The following is a 20,333-nucleotide window of genomic DNA, read 5'->3' on the forward strand; positions in this document are numbered from 1 at the left end:
ATTGATTTTAGCACTTTTGTGGTTTACACTGATTTCACTGATTGTCATTGATCGGAATTGATTGACTTTTGTCAGGTATATATTCTAGTTGTTTCTTATGGCAAGAATTTTGGCTGGTCCTATTTGTATGTCAAGAAATTGAAAGTAAATCATACCGGAAGTACGTTTTTCATCGCACACCACGTGTTTTTATGGTACATCATAACGGTTTTAAGGCCGATGACACACGACTCCCGTAATACTATTAGAATCAATAAATAACGCACAATAAACCAATGTGCATGTAATAATAATTTTTCAGATCACAGTTTTGCATGTTTCTTATTCAGCAAAAGTTAACTTAACTTTAATAATATTAACTTATCCAGCAAAATTTCATCAAGTGCTAAATCAAGGCCTATACTACTACTAGCCTATAGTATCTTGTATTCACAAAAAGGTACCCCTTATGTTTTATGGGGCTAGGGTTAGGGTTAGGGTTAGGGTTTCTGAAACAGCTGGCCTTATGGCGACGTTTAGAGTGGTGGAAACTTACTAAACAAAGGGTTCAAGACTATTGTCTGCCAGACCTCGACAAAGAAGATGGGTCTAGCTGTACGGGTGGGACAAAAAAACGAGCATTCACGTATTGGTAGGTACATTGCCAGTGGCGCGGGAACCCACATTTTGAAGTTTATATAGCTAATTTTGCATTCTTCAAAATAGAGCTATGTGAACCAATATAACATGAACGGCCATGTAGGCCAATATATTTCAGTCGCCATGTGTATAATTTATCTAGTATTCCCGCCGATATGCTAGAAACGACCCTATTTGTGTAGGGGGGGGGGGGGCGCTCCCGCATCCCTTAGAATTTTAAAGTCATACAACCAGTCAAAATGTAGTTCCCCTGCCACTGATCCAATTTGCCACAATTATTAGTCCATTAGCTGAGGGTGCATGGTACTGTGCACATTTATATGTCCCCCCAATTTAAACCATGTTGGGGACCCCTGTGTGACTAAAAAAAGCTTGGATGGCCACTCTGAATCATAGGATGGGAGGATGAAATTCACGATGGAACCAAGGCGGAAATTAAGGGTGCGTACCACTCCCAATAAAATTCAATCTTCGTGTAATCCATGCATTGAATACGACCGACTATCTTCCTTGGCAAATTCTCTCCCGTCTATTACTATTAGTAGGCCTATACGTATTCAGGGACAGAGTGTTATATAGATCATTTTATAAATATATAATCCTTTAATTCATGAACCATATATATTTAAAGAACTTTTAAGGTCCATGGATATAACGAATGTAAGAACAATTTGGACAATCTTCATTTAAAAAGCAAGCGGATATCCGGTACCGGTAAGTACTGTAGTGCGTTTATTTTTATAGCAATTCTTTCTTTCTCCCCCAAACCTTTTGCATGACAATTTTTGTTGACTTTTCGGCATAGAATGGAAAACGAGTATTTAAATTTACAGGTTTTGGTGAATGGTCATGATTTTGAGACAGAAAGTTCAAGAAGTAAACCGACGTGGATTAGGGTGATCGCCTACTATTACTAACATGACCCTATCGAATTCCTTTGACCAGGCCTAGCAAAAAGTCAAATCTTCTTCAATATCTTTATCAAGTGATTGTGACATGTTGGTGTTTTTTTGTGGTTATAAAGATCATCGGAATGTTCAGAAACAAAAAAGTGATAGGCCAAGAAATGTCATTGATTCAATTGATTTAACATGGTCAATGGGGAGAGAATTACTAGTCTGCGTCCAAACGAGAGTCCTGCCAATTTATATACTTATCTCCCCTTAATCATTTCTGGACCAAGAAAACAGTTTTCATTTTCACTGAGTTGGTCTTAGTCGTAGCCTTCACTTCCTGAACAAATAGCAAATAGTTCCATCCGAATTTATTTGAAATTAATTGTATGCAATATGGCATTTAAATTGAAATCATCGTAATTTCGAGGATAACTAAATTCACTGAACCAAACTGCATCAGAAATTATTTGGACGATCAATTTTTGTTCGGCATACGGGAAAAGTGGAAAAAATTAAAGGAGCTAAATCTCTATTCTTTGGTAACTAGAAATGGACACAAATGGGTCGCAACACATATAATAATGTAATATAAATGTATATAAACTGATCTACATTCAATCGTTTCTGTTTTTACTGTAATTATGTTTGGCGAAATACGCGAGTCCAACTTGAATAGCAGTCTTTGGTGTCAGGTTATTCCAGTCTACACCAGTAGTATTCTCCTGTGGGATATGTTCAGCCTTGATCATTGAGTCGCTTCATTACAATCGCGCGTCAATTTTAATATTTTCATTTTGTCTTAAATATTGGGTATCAGAAGCCCATCTTTTTATGGTAAGATATAACATCAATGTTGATTTAAATTGACCAATAAATCGTGTTTGCAAAGTCGAATACAGTGGATGATATTGAGTTAATGACTTGCCTCCTTTAGGCTAATGTTTCTTTAGAAAAAAAAACTATTTTGCCTTCTAGTCAGCAATTTACATGATAATATACACGAATGTGAAGGCTACCATTTCGTCTGGATTTAGTCTGATTTGTGCAACATTTATCAGGCATTGATCATTTTTTGTTTCATAAATTTTGTGGGAATTGAAATTTCTTTGTATTGACTAAAATGTTAAAACTTTTAAAATCAGTGAAATAAAGTGTCTGTAGCACCCTTCTGGAGTAGTCCCTCTGCTTTGTGTGTGACATTGTGACATTTTTTTTGGCCTCATCATTAGGAAGTGAAATTTCTGGTGTCCGGTGAATGCAACAGAAACAGGCTTATTGATTGGAATTTAGGTAGGCATAGAGTGGGATTTCGGGTACAAAACCACATAAATAAGGCTATTTTGGACCATTTTCTAGTAGTTGTACTCACAGGCCGAAATACAAATAAAATGTGTTTGCGGTCATCTAATTTTCTCCCAGGTCAGCAGTGGAAGTCCATAGGTCAAGGAAGGGCCAGATCAAAGAGGGCATATATAGGAAGTGGTAACTTCATGAATCCAACATTTCACCCACTGCCTGTGCCCCCAATGACCCTTGGCAGTCTAATCAAAAAACCAAAACAAACTCAAACATAAAAATTAGTTTTTATTGTCAAATTTCATTTGAATAAAACTATACAACTGACAATAATTGTTGTAACTGAAATAAACTACATTTTACATATCATTACATCTTTTCTAAAACACAAAAACCCCATTAGCCATTATCACTCAAAATATAGTAACTAAAATCCAGTAAAAGTAACAATATCCTTTAAGGTACAATTTAAACCCTGGATATACCGCAAGGCCAATACATTTTATTTATTCATGTCAATCCTTCAAAATAAACACTTGCAAGTTCTTTTTAGTATCCAATTTGATAATTTCTTGGAATAAATTCATTAGTTATACATTTGCTTACTTCTTATGTAATATCACCTTTAGTAAATGTCAAAATTTCAATGAATTATATTGGACTTACTGTATATCACATATCACCTAAAGTAGAATTTTGAAATTATAAAGATTTAGATACCTTACAATCAATATCAACTGAAATTCTAGATAAATATAATGGAACAGAGAACAATGATAACTAATTAGAATTCATCTACATGTATCTAGATTTCAGTTCATATGAAAATGGATTTTCATTTACTATTGAGATTTAAGGCAAATGGAAACCAATTTAGTAAAGAAACAACCCCTTCTTCCCTCCCTTTATTTATGACACTTCAATTCACCTGTCAATTAAAAGTCACACTTTTATGAAAATTTATTCAAATGTCAGTTTCACAGTCATGTTAAGACGGCCATAATCACCATGTGGATTTTATTTTCATGCCGTCTGTTCAAGGCAAAAACAAATTTATATTAACAAGTTAACCCATGTACACTGTGACTCCCATAAACAGTGTAACTTCACCAAATCGACACAACATATGAATTTAGCTATTTGCGACTAAAACATGTGATGTTGGTGCAGGTTTATATTGGTTGAGCAGCTAAGAAATAAAAATAAAAAATCAGAAAATTGTGCCGGTTTTCAATGGACACTGGTTTTCTCTGGTGTCTGAATTGCCACGTTTCACTCTAATCTGAGTAGCAGACAATATCTAGACATGAAGTTTAACACAGGCTGGTATATTGTTGTGTATTCCTTTATATATACCAGTGTTTTGGTATCATTTTATTTAAAAGGATTTCATCAAAAATTGGTTTAATAATGAATATTCATATTGCATGTGCAACCCTAATTTACATAAGCTTCTATATTCCATGTCTTCCAAGGATTTTAGCGATAGAGTAATATCCACAAAGGACTAGTTAATAGTCTAGTAGTTTAAAAGCAATGGTGAAAACATCCAACATTGCATTGGATTGTTTAATATGAAATAATGAATGCAGATAATTTTGACAAACATGCATCAGAGAAAAGGGGGTCTGCATTGATTTAACGCATAGACAAAGAGACCCATCAGATTTAATAGACTTTATCCCATGTACAATTTAAAGCAGAAAAAAGACATTACCATGGTTACATAGTCCAATTTTTATATACAATTCAAATGGCTGTCTTTTTCTATGCAAATAAATACTATTTGAATTATCTATTACCATAATAAATGAATACGAATAAAGAAAATATTTTCTGATTCCATCATTATAAAACTGCAAGAAAACATTTGACAAAATAGCAGCTTTAGTCAGATTTTAAGATGTTAAAAATCTGTGAAATAAGCATAAATTACCAAACATTATTTTGGCATAATTATGGTTTAACAAGATCTTTTTTCAAATCGCATTTTAAAAATACATTTTAATAATAATTACAAATTCGTATTTTAATTTATTTGACGAAAAATAAATAATTGAACAAAACATATCCACATAAAGCAATTAATGATTACAGTGTATTAGGATTTTTACATTTAAAACACTGTTGGTTCATAACAATGGTACAGAACAAAATTTATCCCTGGAGCAAATATATTGATCTAAATCTATGAGAGATGTGAGTTCACTTAGCTAACAGCATGATTCACTTTAGACATTTACATGCCTGAAATTAAGCCACCTGTGAATGGCACTGTCAGGAACAAAATTCAGGTTTTGTCTGGCACAATTCATCTTTGTGTCTGGCATTTTTATCTGGGGCACCGATTTGTCTTTTTGATATGATTTTATAAATATTTTGAATACAAGTCCGACACGAAAGTTAAAAATGTTGTCAAGGACAACTTTAATAGAGTCTGATATTCTGCCAGAAACAACTAAAATTGGGGTACGGGACAATTCGTCCCCGGACAACTTGTTCCCTAGGACTATTCGTCCCCAAGGACAATTCGTCCCCTAGGTCTATTCATCCACTAAGTATGATCAACAGCTAATTCTAAAGAAATTGAAGAAGTTGAAACTAACTGATGTCTGGTCTACATTGTTTTATCATACACAATAATGCATATTGATTATAAGTCAAGTGCAGTGTTGACAATGGACAAGGGATAAATAGATTCTCTAACTCACAAAAGGTGTCACTGACCATAGCTGATTACTACACATGCATATCAATTTGCCCGAAAAAACTTCAGGAACAATTAAGTTAAGGCCTAGATTTAATACTAAATATAAAACGAAGTAAAACTAGCATCAAAACTGAGATTTAGAATAAAAAGTAAAGATTAATTCAGTTTTTGGTAATGGAACTACCAGTATTGTTGTTCAGGGACAAACTGTCCTAGGGGACGAATTGTCCTAGGTGACGAATAGTCTGGGGACAAATTGTCCATGGGGACGATTTGTCCGGGGACGAATAGTCCTATGGGACTAATAGTCCCGATACGAATTGTCCTCAGGGACGAGTTGTTCAGGGACGAATTGTCCTAGAGCCCTAAAATTGTTAACTCCAGATCTGGACAATATATCTTGTCCATCATGATGTTGTCATGTACAGCTTATTTCCGATCTGTAAACCTACATTTATCTATATCCCAAAAATAAGAAGAAAGGGAAAGAATGGCACTTATATTAGTCTAGCCAACAAAATGCTTTGTTCAGCATTAATTCAATGTTTACATTTGAAATGTCTAGGAGAGAATTTTGATCAACAGCAGCACTTTTGTTGACATTATTCTTGGAATTCAAACAGCATAGGGATCACATGCATACACTACCACCAGACCTGTTTTTTGTCATACCAAGAATAACAGTTGTTTTGAACCATAGCTATGCCAAAGAGCAAGACCAATGAATTTGGCAACATTTTATATCAATTCCTTCAATAAAATACCTTAAAACAAATAGTAAATTACAATTAATCCAACGAACCAATAAAACAAGGTTTCCTATTAGCTAACCAATAAGATTACTATGGAACATAAAACAAGGCTGTCCATTGGATGACAAGGATTGTAGAGTGTAGAATACAGCACAATGGCAACTTTTCTTGTAAGTAATGCAGAGTGATCTTTCTTGACTACAGTCAGTTTATAATAAATATGGATTACTGAATAATGATTCGAAAAATAGCCAACCATGTAAATGGATGTCGCACAAAATTCATTAACAAGGCCGATTGTCAGGGGCAAGGAAACTCTGCAATACAAAAAGAGATGATGTTTTCCACCAATCAAACTAGTCAAGGAAGTCACATGATGCGACAGGATTTATGCCCGTTATTTTTTAGTTTGAGTCGAGCTTTAGGACGGTAATGTTCTAGGAAAGATAGTTGTACAGCGTTGATGGCTCCTCGTCGCTTTCTGAAATAAAAAAAGAAAAGAAATAATTAGCAAAATTCTCTTTAATTTTTATACAATTCCAAGACAACTGATTTATAAATTTATGTAAAATGATATTGTAAAGGACTTGATGACGAAAGTATCAAGTATGACTATTAACAGCATTTAGTTTCTGTAGCATTCTCCTTTCCCTATTAACCGTATACAGGTAGAGGGTACACATTGAATGCAGTGTTTAGAGGCCTCTTCAAAACATTTATCTTAGCTCTAAATAAAATAGCTGAACCAGTGTGATACGATTTCAAAGAAATTCAAACATCCAGTTATCAGATGGAGTTGGAGATAAGCTTCTTGACCAGCCATCACAGTGTGCCGGATTAATCAGTCTACTGTGCAGTGACAACTTATTAATAACATTTGTTATCAAGGAAGTATTTGCAGGTTTTTGCTGTGTTTTTATTACTGTTCCCAACAGCTGAAAATCTGGGGTTAACTTTCAGACAAGGAAAATAGACTATTTCTTCATGTACAGACAAGGAAAATAGACTATCACTTCAAGTACAGACAATGCAAGGAACATAGACTGTTTCTTCATGTACAGACATGGTACATAGACTATCTCCTCATGTACAGACAATGCAATGAACATAAGACTATTTCTTCGTGTACAGAAATGGTACATAGACTATCTCTTCATGTACAGACAAGGTATATAGACTATTTCTTCATGCCATCCATTTTAAGTGATGTAGTGTTATCTGAGGATGAGAATATTGCATTATATTATATGGTCTTTTTGGAATTTGGTTTGCATAATTCAACTGTTTTCTAAGAACCAATGAAAATTTGAAAGCTGTTATTAAGAATAAATTTGACCTACCCTCTAATAAGTTCTACAGCATCTTCATATTTCATACCACTTTCCATTAATGCTAAAGCTACTAGAACAGGAGCACTGTAATACATTACATATTAATTAATAAACATGTCAAGTCTACAACCTGTAAATGATTCTAAATGGAATATCTGAACGATATTGGAGATATTTATAATAACAAATATTAAATATCACTAGTCTGCAATTCTAATAGGGCAAATCAACTTCTAGTTTTTCAGCATCTTGCTCAACTGCCTCAAGTTAATTTCAAGACTTAAATATTTGGAGCAGATCATTAAGTATTTGGCAGTCAAAAAACAATAAAATTCAGTCTAATAAACAGTAAGCTTCATAAGAGTTGTATTTAATTGTACAGGTAATCCAGAGTAAGGTTATGGAACCGGAGCCATTTTTTAAACCTCTTCAACCCAAAGTCCAGGGATTTGCAAAGCCAGAATTACAAAACTGAAACAGGTCAGTAGTCAGTGAAGTCTCTTACCAATTTCTGGTCTCTACAAGTTGGGACTTTTGCCATAAATTGGACAAGTTATACTGTATTGTTGCTCTATATTTTACCTTGTATTTTTATCTATCTACTTACCGTCCTAAACCAGCAACACAATGAACTGCAACACAGCTACCAGGTTCTTCACGGAAACGGGATTTTAATAAATTAAACCAATCATCAACTACAGCAGATGGTGGTGGTTTTCCATCATCAAATTGCCAATCCTACAAAAATACAAATTTCAAGGTCATAATCCTGTCTCTATAAAAATAGCCTGTACATTCCCTTTTTTTATTCATTCTATACGTAATAAAAACATGGTAATGCACGGTTTTCTATTTTTCTCTTATCTAGTGACAGTCAATTGTCAGATATCCTCCTACAGTCTTATATAACAACTTTTGGGCTTCAAAGGAATTATTGGTGAGCAGAAATTCGCCCGTGAATTTGTTATCACTCATCACTTCAGTTATACATGTATAGAAGGACAACTCATTTTCCTTTTGCGTTCGTCACTTCCCTTTCTTGAATGCTTCATAACGCATCTATCGTAGCAATGATCTCCGTGTTAAAATTATATTTGGAACATGTTAACCAGTTCTATCACATATGTTATAAGACTGACACCAATATTGTCCTTTAATCTTTTCATGCACTATATTTCCTACTGTATCTATTGCAAGTTAGGTTATCTTGTGTAGTGGATCAAGTGTCATGGTGAAAAGCCATACAATAGTTTGATTACAAATTCACTGTGACATTTCTCACAGCAACTTATTCTAGATAGCGTGCTTATCATGTTATGTAAATTAAAGATACTACTCACCAGAACACGGATGCCTTCGTTTTCTAGTTTAGTAACAGTATAAGTTGGTTCACAGACTCGAACAACATCCTTCACACCTCGTTTGTGTAACTCCTGCAAACAAAACATTATTATTGATTAGAAATAGAATGAAGTTTATAATTTCATCAAAACTATACTATTTTGAGACTAAAAACTACAATAAGTGAGGTCAAACGAGATTGAAGTAATTTTGACCTATTGTAACATGTGTACCTCTAATCCTAACTTTTGACCTCAAAGTGTTCAGCAAAATGGCAGGTAATTAAAACTTGATTAAATTATACGAAAGAGGCTTCAGACAGTACTAGGTTTACTGGAAACAAGTTTCAACATGGCTTCCTGTTATCCTGCTTCAATAATTTGAGTAGAAGCGATAACTTGAATTCCGAAATTTTGTGTGTTTTCGGGCTTTAATCCTGAATGAGGATATTACTATTATTAGGCTAAAAACAAAGGCAAATATTTTGTGAAAATTAGCTAATACTTTCTATTTTGCTTCTGACCTCATAAAGTCTTAAGTTGCTAGGGAATAGTGATCTGTCCTATAAGGGCCCACATTCTAAAATAGGAAAAACGCCCAAAGCCGTAACTTGGAAAACATTAGTGGGACATGTGATGAATATATATTTCAATTTTGTAATTAAAAGCATTTGACAGTTTATAAATGTTCTTTTTCCTGTTCAAGCACAAATGATGTGAGAATACTTGTCAAAATGTCACACAAAACGTGTATAATTTGAAGTCATATTCAAAGGAAAATGGTTATTGTTATAAGTCTTATTTATGTGATGGTTTGATTGTTAAATTGTTTTACTCATGGATGTACTATAAATGTATGGTTGTTATTCATTAATTGATCATTACTTGATAAAGATACATGTTCCTGAACTAATTAAACATACATTATGCAAGAGCTAAATCTGCCTATTGCAGGTTTTTCTTTTGGCCTGAAATGTTAACGAAATTATAAATTAGACATTAATTAACTAATCCAGACCCTAATCAACTCTCGCTGTCATCGCTAGCCTGCAATATTTATTGGATTAGGATCCGATTTGCTGCTCAACTTTCATTCATGATAAAAATATGAAATGGATAATCGAGACTATGATTTTTATCGTACTGACTTTAGTAATAATGATCGAGGCCAGGCCAAAAATTCAATCGCTAAATTCTCGGTTCAGAGTGGATCAATTTGACATAAATTTTCAGCAAATTCCCTTTACATTATCTAGTTTTTAACTATTATAGTGAGAACTGCCAGCTCTTTATCTAATCTAATCTGTATCTTTAAGAAGTAGTAAATCGATAAAGTTGTGTGAATATTATACCTCTACATATAAATGTCATTCAAAGAAGTTATTGTATTTCTATAAACCATGTACATGTACTTACTTCAATAAATTTATCAATCGTAGCATCTGTAGGGCGATCCATGATCAGGAATCGCATATTTTTGTATTCAATTTCTGCTGGTTCGGGGCGTCGAGACTTCATTGCTGTCATAATATTACTACACCACAGATTTGAATGAACAATAACACACAATGGGAAGAGAGAAATAGGCACAACAAACTTACGACAAAATAATTACAAAAATATTTATACAGGTCACTTCAAGATGGCTGATGGATGAACAGATGATAAAAATACAATGAGACTTATTCTAAACGATTTATAACACACACACGTTCAACTGTTGCAAATAATACAGTTCACGTATATATATATATATATATATAGAGCACAGATGATTCAAATATTTGAACAAAATGTATCAATTAATCCAATTTATTATTCCAAATAAGGTAATCAATGTGTCTGTGACTCCGCCCAATTTAAAAGTCGACGTAAACAAATATTGCAGTTGCAATCGGCAATGCTATTTATATTACCTCTACGGTTTGAAAGACACGTGGGCGTTTATAATCACTCTATTTAATCGGGCGATTTACCCCATTCAATTGATCTGTATAGATTGGGGTTGAATACACCTCCCAGTATTACATCCAATCAGAATAAAGAACTAGAAGTTTGTGCAGCACCGTTACGATGTATGTTAGGTCGTGACCCGATTTATTACTCGTGCTGAGCCTGGCAGTAGTCTCCTGTACTCCGTACAAACTCCATATAGGTATGGTCAATCACACACCCAAACTGAAAAATATAAAATAAAAAAATTAATTTCCTTCATTAAAATCTTCAATGAAAACAAATGGAGGTAACTTTTCTGAATTTGTAGTGGGTGCATTTGATACCAGCCAATGAATGGAAATTTATCTGATTGGCTGAAAAAATGTCAATAAAATGAAATGGGGTTTAACATCCTACTGGTCTGCTCCGACTGGTCTAATGAATACGGGCTTATACTATACAGTGGGCTATGAGGTAACTTTTTGCCCGGACAGCGGCTCTACGGACTAATTTTGTATCGAATTACAACTGCCAAGGGATCTTTTACATGCATGCCAATGTGTACACGAGACCTCGGTTTTTCATCCCATCTGAACAACTAGACAGCTGTCCTTGTCAGACACTCCGTCCTGCACCACTGACAAGGGGAAACCACGCCAAAAAATCCTGATGAACTTTCTTGTCCAACACCGGGATCGAACCCGCAACCTCCAGACTAGCGAGCCAGCATCTTACTCACTTAGCCACCATGATTCCCTGAAAAAATGCAGACCTAATACCAGTTTTGTCTAACCAGACACCTCTACATGTAACCAATCGGATAGATGAAATCTGGTTAAATGAATACCGGTACTTGTATTAGTATGAAGAATTACCCATGATTGACGAGTTGTCTCAGATTGCTTGTCACGAGACACATTTCTTGAAATTTTTCACATTAAAAGTATTGTAAGATTGGTTTTGTTAGGATTAGATGGAAATTGACACCATCATATCAATAAGAGCTTATTCATCATCATTCTTCATCTGAAACCTTTCAATCAAATGACAAATCTCTACAAACCATTCTCAAGCATAAGTTAATATCTTTTAGAGTCTGATCATTTCAATACACAGCAACTAAAAACAGGAACCATCTTCCTATTCATCTCAAAAAAATGCCTTTTCTTATCGACAATCAAAACCTCACTCAGTGAAGACATTTAGACATTATGTTTCGTAGCAAACTAGTGATGGACTTTTATTGTACAGAACTAAACATGTATAGCACTCTATAAATGATTTCTTATGTGTACACGTGTATGAAATAAAACAAGAAACATTTTATTTGACAAACGGTAACAACATTTGTTGATTTGTGTATGTAATAAAATGCTCTCGTATACATGTATTACTGGAATTCTCTGCAAATCAAGTAATGCCTTCTCCTTAGGTACATGTACACACGTGACACAAGCAATGAGCGTCTGTGTTACAAATTGGCAGACATTCAACTTAAACTCAACTCTTGTTTAGTATTCAATGATTTGAGGTTAACTGGTTAGAAATTAAACTAACATTAGATACCAATAACATTTTCATATTTTAATGTGATCAAACTATAAAATTCAATAAACACAAAGAGAAAAGACTAAATCTGTCCAACAATTTTTATTAAAAATATAATAAATAAAAGTTAACCTATGCCAAGATGTGGGGTCAGATGGACAGAAAATTTCCATATGGAAAATTTAACTATTGGGAATTACCTATGGCTAATACCATGTGGTGTCTTAACTCACTCAAAGTGTGGGAATATGCAATGCCCTGTCCAAACCAAACATAATGTAGTAAGTATGCTATGTACAGCAAATAGAAGTGTTGGACAGATTCTAAAGTCAAGCCAAATACCCCTAAAAAATGTTTGCAACCCACATACATGTACTATCTTCCTTAGCATGTACTGTTTACATGGACTTGTACAGTTTGTCAGTTTCCTAATTGCTAATTGTAAATACAAAAGTAAAAGTGGTATATATATATATATATATATACATGTATATATATAGGTAAAAGATAAGTGTTGTTTAGAATGTAAGGTATGTTAATAATATAAACATATTACAACTAGACTTACATCAGTGTAAGTTAGTAATTAAGCGTACTATTATGTAACTATATAACAACTTCGCCAAATAATCACTTAAACACACTTCACAATCTACACTACATGTATATCAACAGGGCAGTGTCTTGTTTACAACCTCTCAAATGATATATACTTTCTCACCAATTTTTAATATAAAGTCAATAGAGCATTTCATGGTTTCTGAAATGTGGTTTAAAAAAAAAAAGCAACTCTAGTTTGCCTTATCTTGCACTAATAACAGGCTAGCTAAGTAATAGTGAGTAGTCAAAAACATATTTTTTCTCAACAAGCCTTGAAATTAAGGCACTAGTCACTGACAATGTCAGACACTTAGCCTGGGTGTATGATGAGGTACAATTCCTTTATTAGTGCCTGTCATTAGGGTTTCACACTGCGTAGCTTGTGTGAAACACTATTGTTTTTGTTAAAATTATTAGGGTTTCACACTGCGTAGCTTGTGTGAAACACTATTGTTTTTGTTAAAATTATTATTAGGGTTTCACACTGCGTAGCTTGTGTGAAACACTATTGTTTTTGTTAAAATTATTATTCTTATTATTATTATTATTATTCTTTTGTTTTGAGTAGATCTCAGCAACTGATTGTCGGATCGTTACGATTTCTTCAGTTTTACTGAAAAAGTGGGTGTGACTTAGAGGATAAAGCTATTTTGAACGTTCTGCGACAATGCGAAATGTCCGAAATCACCGAAGCTATCGTTTTTAGAAATATTGCAGTAATTTTAACAATAATCATTGGATTTTAACTTTCGATGCATTTTGGCATAGCCGGAGACGGGGCACATAGCTACGCTACTTTTGATTTTTGATTTTCGGCAAATCTTCGCAGATATTAGGCGCTAAATTTAGAAAATTTAAATTTTTACAAAAAACTTTTTTATTTATGAATATTTTTTAGTCGTGTTTTACACAAATATAACGAGTCCTCTGACTTGGGCAAAAATGTGAAAAATTTTTGTCTCGGTAATTTTCCTTGGCCCCAATTGGCTAATTCAGTTTTTCAGTCTTAGATTAATTATTTATTGTTCGATTTGTATAAAACAAAGTTCATATGCTCCGTTGTCTCAATTGTCATTTTTTTTGTTACCAATAGTGTTATCTGTCGGCACCGGAAGTGGCGTAAATTGACAAAAAACTACAATTTTGACAGTTAGGTACCATTTTTCGAAAGCAAATATTATTTTTTTCAAATCTGGTATAACTGAAATTGTGCGCCCTTTAAAGGCGCACAAAATGTTGGAACCAGTTTTTTTAATTTCGATTCCGTTTTCGGGCTATTTCGATTAAAAGGTGAAAAAAGGTGTAAAATTAAGCTATTTACAACCCATCCAGCGTTTTCATATTTTAAAATATTACTTCGTAACTTTCATAAACTCGTAGCAATAATCTATACGGAGAGAATGTATGTGAAAATTAATTTGTAATATGCGCAGTTGCCGAGAAATGGGCAATTTTGCATGAGTCACTTTTTACGCTAGTTTGCCTGTAAAAGAGTCAATTATTATTCGATTTTCATAAAAGTGACACCATTTGATGTGTAATGTCAATTTTAACTAGGTCAAACCAATTTAACATTTTCAATATCACCGGAAATGACGTAATTTGGGCAAAAATTGTATTTATAGCCTTCGAAACCAGTAATTTATTCAAATGAGTCATATTTGTTATTTGTTTAAAATTTTGATATTTGATTCAAATGAACTAATACAATGAACCCTTACGATCATATAGATATCACAAAATGGTTTCTAACTTGTTCAGTTGCGGAGAAATAGGCAATTTTCAACAGGTCACTTTTTAAGGTTTTTTGTCAATAAAAGTGTCAATTATTATTCGATTTTCATGAAATTTTCATTGTGTGATACCTAATGCCATTTACGATTTCATACAAGTAATTTAAGATTTTCATTATCACCGGAAGTAACGTCATTTTGGCAAAAACTGTATTTTTAGCCTTCAAAACAGATATTTTATTCAAATGAATCAGATTTGTAATGTTTTTAAAATTATGATATTTGATTCCAATCAACAAATAGAATGAACTCATTCGATCATACAGATACCTCAAAATGGTTTCTAACTTGTACGGTTGCAGAGAAATAGGCGATTTTCTACAAGTCATTTTTCAAGGTTTTTGGTCTATAAAGGTGGCAACTATTATAGGATTTACATAAAATTTTCACCATGTGATGATGCTATTTCTGATTTCATAAACCAATTTAACATTTTCATTATCACCGGAAGTAATGTAATTTTGGTACCGGAAGTGACATAAGTTCAAGGGTAACGTGGCACCGGTGAAACCCGTCATTACTGCTTCGCAGTTCTAGTTCTTCTTATTATTATTATTCTTTTGTTTTGAGTAGATCTCAGCAACTGATTGTCGGATCGTTACGATTTCTTCGGTTTTATTGGAAAAGTGGGTGTGACTTAGAGGATAAAGCTATTTTGAACGTTCTGCGACAATGCGAAATGTCCGAAATCACCGAAGCTATCGTTTTTAGAAATATTGCAGTAATTTTAACAATTATCATTGGATTTTAATTTTCGATGCATTTTGGCATAGCCGGAGACGGGGCACATCGCTACGCTACTTTTGATTTTTGATTTTCGGCAAATCTTCGCAGATATTAGGCGCTAAATTTAGAAAATTTAAATTTTTACAAAAAACTTTTTTATTTATGAATATTTTTTAGTCGTGTTTTACACAAATATAACGAGTCCTCTGACTTGGGCAAAAATGTGAAAATTTTTTGTCTCAGTAATTTTCCTTGGCCCCCATTGGCTAATTCAGTTTTTCAGTCCTAGATTAATTATTTATTGTTCGATTTGTATAAAACAAAGTTCATATGCTCCGTTGTCTCAATTGTCATTTTTTTTGTTACCAATAGTGTTATCTGTCGGCACTGGAAGTGGCGTAAATTGACAAAAAACTACAATTTTGACACTTGGGTACCATTTTTCGAAAGCAAATATTATTTTTTTCAAATTTGGTATAACTGAAATTGTGCGCCCTTTAAAGGCGCACAAAATGTTGGGACCAGTTTTTTTAATTTCGATTCCGTTTTTGGGCTATTTCGATTAAAAGGTGAAAAAAGGTGTAAAATTAAGCTATTTACAACCCATCCAGCGTTTTCATATCTTAAAATATTACTTCGTAACTTTCATCAACTCGTAGCAATAATCTTTACGGAGAGAATGTATTTGAAAATTAATTTGTAATATGCGCAGTTGCCGAGAAATGGGCAATTATGCATGAGTCACTTTTTACGCTAGTTTGCCTGTAAAAGAGTCAATTATTATTCGATTTTCATAAAAGTGACACCATTTGATGTGTAATGTCAATTTTAACTAGGTCAAACCAATTTAACATTTTCAATATCACCGGAAATGACGTAATTTGGGCAAAAATTGTATTTATAGCCTTCGAAACCAGTAATTTATTCAAATGAGTCATATTTGTTATTTGTTTAAAATTTTGATATTTGATTCAAATCAACTAATACAATGAACCCTTACGATCATATAGATATCACAAAATGGTTTCTAACTTGTTCAGTTGCGGAGAAATAGGCAATTTTCAACAGGTCACTTTTTAAGGTTTTTTGTCAATAAAAGTGTCAATTATTATTCGATTTTCATGAAATTTTCACTGTGTGATACATAATGCCATTTACGATTTCATACAAGTAATTTAAGATTTTCATTATCACCGGAAGTAACGTCATTTTGGCAAAAACTGTATTTTTAGCCTTCAAAACAGATATTTTATTCAAATGAATCAAATTTGTAATGTTTTTAAAATTATGATATTTGATTCCAATCAACAAATAGAATGAACTCATTCGATCATACAGATACCTCAAAATGGTTTCTAATTTGTACGGTTGCAGAAAAATAGGCGATTTTCTACAAGTCATTTTTCAAGGTTTTTGGTCTATAAAGGTGGCAATTATTATAGGATTTACATAAAATTTTCACCATGTGATGATGCTATTTCTGATTTCATAAACCAATTTAACATTTTCATTATCACCGGAAGTAATTTAATTTTGACAGGATCACTGACATGTAGCAAATGAATTGATTGCTGGATTTGGTTGTTTCTGCGTCCATTTTATTTCATGTGTGCAATGCTTATGTGGAAACCTGTTTAACGGTTTGATTGGTACCGGAAGTGACATAAGTTCAAGGGTAACGTGGCACCGGTGAAACCCGTCATTACTGCTTCGCAGTTCTAGTTTTGTCTAGAATTGATAGATTAAATTGTCCTTTTCCTGTGATTTTATTTTCTAATTTTAATATTCAGGTCTGGGACACCACACTAAGTTAAAAATGTCAGACTTAAAGGGACAATAACACTCTTGCTGGCTTGACAGCTCCAGAAAATAAAAAATAGCCTTATTTTAAGTACATGTACTAGATGTGTTAGTGTCCTACCTGTTGTGTAAATTATCCATTAAATCCTATTTTACTAGTCCAGAGGGTTCAAAAATATTTTTAAATCCAAGACACATTTGAAAAGCTTTACGTCAGGCTTTTCAAATCATTTAGTTGAATTTTTCCAATTTTTTAATTTAGGTGTGTTAAGATGAAATTTGTATCATCATTTAATTGGAATATTGTAAAATAGTACAATTTGTTGACCAGAATAAAGATTGGGACATATTATTCAGTTACAACAAGAGTGGTATTGAGCCTTTAAACAAGATCATGATTTTAGAATGAACTCTGTGTCTCCACCCATTTAGCACAATTTCATGGTGGTGGTTGATTAGGCTTTGGAAACCAATTAAATTCAAAAATGTTTATATTTCAGCAATAGATTGTCACATTAATTTTGCATAAAACCTAATTGTATAAATAGTTAAACCCTGTGAAATAAATAAATTTTTTATTTTACCAATCAGTCAATCTCTTTAGTGATTGTGAATCTATAAATGACAACAAAAGCCATTGATAAGCAAGCAGAGCATGCATGCACCTAACCTTACACAATAAACAAAAGCCCCCTCTGGTAATGCAAGTTATAATAATGCCTTCAGGAAGCCATTGACCGAGTTTGGAATCAAACAGCCTTGAGATGTTGATCTAAACAATAGAGTGTAATGTAGGTGTGTTGTTATATTCTCAGGTGTGATTTATTAGGTCAGGTAAATAACAGTAGATCATGGTATTATGTACAATGTATATAATCAATCCCTTGTTTTCAGTCTGATCCAGATGTAGATATATCAGGGTTTAGGTGGTTGTGGTAGCTGTGTGGTCAGGGCCCTGCACTCTCCCAGGTTTCAATTTAGAGCATATTGCACACATTGTGAGTCCATGTAAGATACCCATGACAACAGTTGGAATTTGATGAAGATTAAGTGGAAAATGAAACGAAATGGGATCTAATGCCCTACTGTTCTGTTCCAAACTGGGCTAATAAAGACGGGCATACACCATACAGTGTGTTATGAGGTTTACCTAGTTTGCTGCACTACAGCCTACTCTTATATCGATTTCCAACTGTCCCGGGATATTTTACATGCACGCCAATGTGTACACGGGACCTTAGTTTTCTGTCCCATCCGCGCAACTAGACAGCTGTGGAACAAAATTGCAATCGTGACGAAAAAATAAATATATAACGATTTTTACCGAAATATTGTGTGGACTAGATAATACTTTTTTACTATCACTTTAGAATTTCAGCCATGACAATAGTCTTACATGTATGTGTCATTATTCCATGTACTCGTACCTGTACCAGAACATCTGATACCATTTATTTCAGGTGTTCATATTCTGATTTTTGTGTTTACACCTTCTATGTATTACGGTACACCGGGTAGTTGTAATAGTATCAAATTGTATATTTATTACCAAGACTACTGTATACTGACTTAAACAACCAACAACAGTATGTTATAATTAGATTAATATTACTGTACATCAAACAAGGAAATAAGTTACCATAAAACGGGTGAATATCCTATTATCTTCCTACGATTGTCATTACTTTCACTTTACATAAGACAAATATAACTATATAATAAGAGTAGTATATATCCTTAAATAATAGCGTAGCTACGAATTAAGCCTACAGTTACACAAATATCTTTAAATGAAGTAAAGTTACAAAGTATAGAAGTCCACAGTAGAAAACATCTATAAATTAATGATATAGTTGGCTATAAATAACAACAGCAATAACTCCACACTGGTAATTTTAAAAGTTTATAAATAGATGTGTCTTTCACAGTAAATTAGAACATTAGCAATGCCAATAAACCAAAGACTTGTCTATCATGATTTAATCTGTAAACTACAAATATATATTGACATTAAAGATACATTATGTAAGATTTAGATAAAGAGCTGACCATTCTTGCTTATATAGTAATAGCTTAAAAATAGATAATGTTAAATTCATTCTGAGCCAAGTTATCACTGTTTGTACTTTTGACAAGATGTGTGCATAGTAGCAACCAGGGCACTGGTATATTCAAGACTTAGCGTCGCTTTCCCCATTTTTAAATTTAATTTTTAAATGGCAAACTGTGCCAATCTAGTTAAAATCTCGAGTATCCGATACCATTGAGAGTTGATTATGCATGGTCTTGTTTTGTTAATATGTCTAATTAATACTTTATATAATGTAATACACCCAACAAAAATATCTCTTTAGTGTTAAATTGTCAACCTCTAATACTAATAGTTAGTGCAGAGAACCACACTACACACAAAACAATAAGACAAACCTGCGGACAAGACAAACTATACAGACATTATAATAGTCAGGTTTTCAAACAATTTAAAGGATTTTAAAACCTATTCAAAATAATATCTGGTGTGAAGATTAGCCTGGGCATCGATCTATAAGCGTTAATATGTCACTCCAATTTTCCGAGACCCTGAGAGTGAGACAGGAAAGTCTGTCTTTTGGGTATTGATATTGACATGCATGTAACCAGCACACATGATCCAGCTCAAATCTTATTATAAGACATGATCTCTCAATTTAATTCAGTAGAAAAATTGAATTTTTTTTTTTAAATGACAGCGACTATAATACACAAGGAAAACTTGTTTCTTCAACTAATTTTCTACTGAAAAAATATTTTCATGATAAAAATCGAGTCAACTCAAAATTGAAGCAATGCATTCCCAAGAAAATCCATTGCGATTCATATCTTACTTTGTTTAGCCATACTTTCAACGCCCAAAAACTATTGTATGAATTTTATCAGTTGAATGAGCAAGTATTCTAATTTTATGAATGACATTTCATAGAAAAGAGT

General features: G+C 33.2%; 1 protein-coding gene across 2 annotated transcripts in view; it reads right to left on the minus strand.

Moving 5' to 3' along the window:
• Positions 1-3,106: 3,106 nt before the first annotated feature.
• The window catches only part of LOC126808738 (protein tyrosine phosphatase type IVA 1), a 31,124-nt gene continuing 13,897 nt past the window's right edge, over positions 3,107-20,333 (minus strand). For both annotated transcript variants that reach the window (XM_050533677.2, XM_050533678.2), the window contains exons 2-6: positions 10,381-11,142; positions 8,965-9,057; positions 8,232-8,362; positions 7,634-7,708; positions 3,107-6,774 (exon numbers count right to left, since the gene is read on the minus strand). In XM_050533677.2, the coding sequence (XP_050389634.1) occupies positions 6,663-6,774; positions 7,634-7,708; positions 8,232-8,362; positions 8,965-9,057; positions 10,381-10,491 (522 nt within the window). In that variant the 5' untranslated portion in view covers positions 10,492-11,142 and the 3' untranslated portion in view covers positions 3,107-6,662. The remainder of the gene's footprint in view (positions 6,775-7,633; positions 7,709-8,231; positions 8,363-8,964; positions 9,058-10,380; positions 11,143-20,333) is intronic.

This window comes from Patella vulgata, chromosome 1 (genome assembly GCF_932274485.2).
Source record: "Patella vulgata chromosome 1, xgPatVulg1.2, whole genome shotgun sequence".
Classification (NCBI taxonomy): domain Eukaryota; kingdom Metazoa; phylum Mollusca; class Gastropoda; family Patellidae; genus Patella; species Patella vulgata.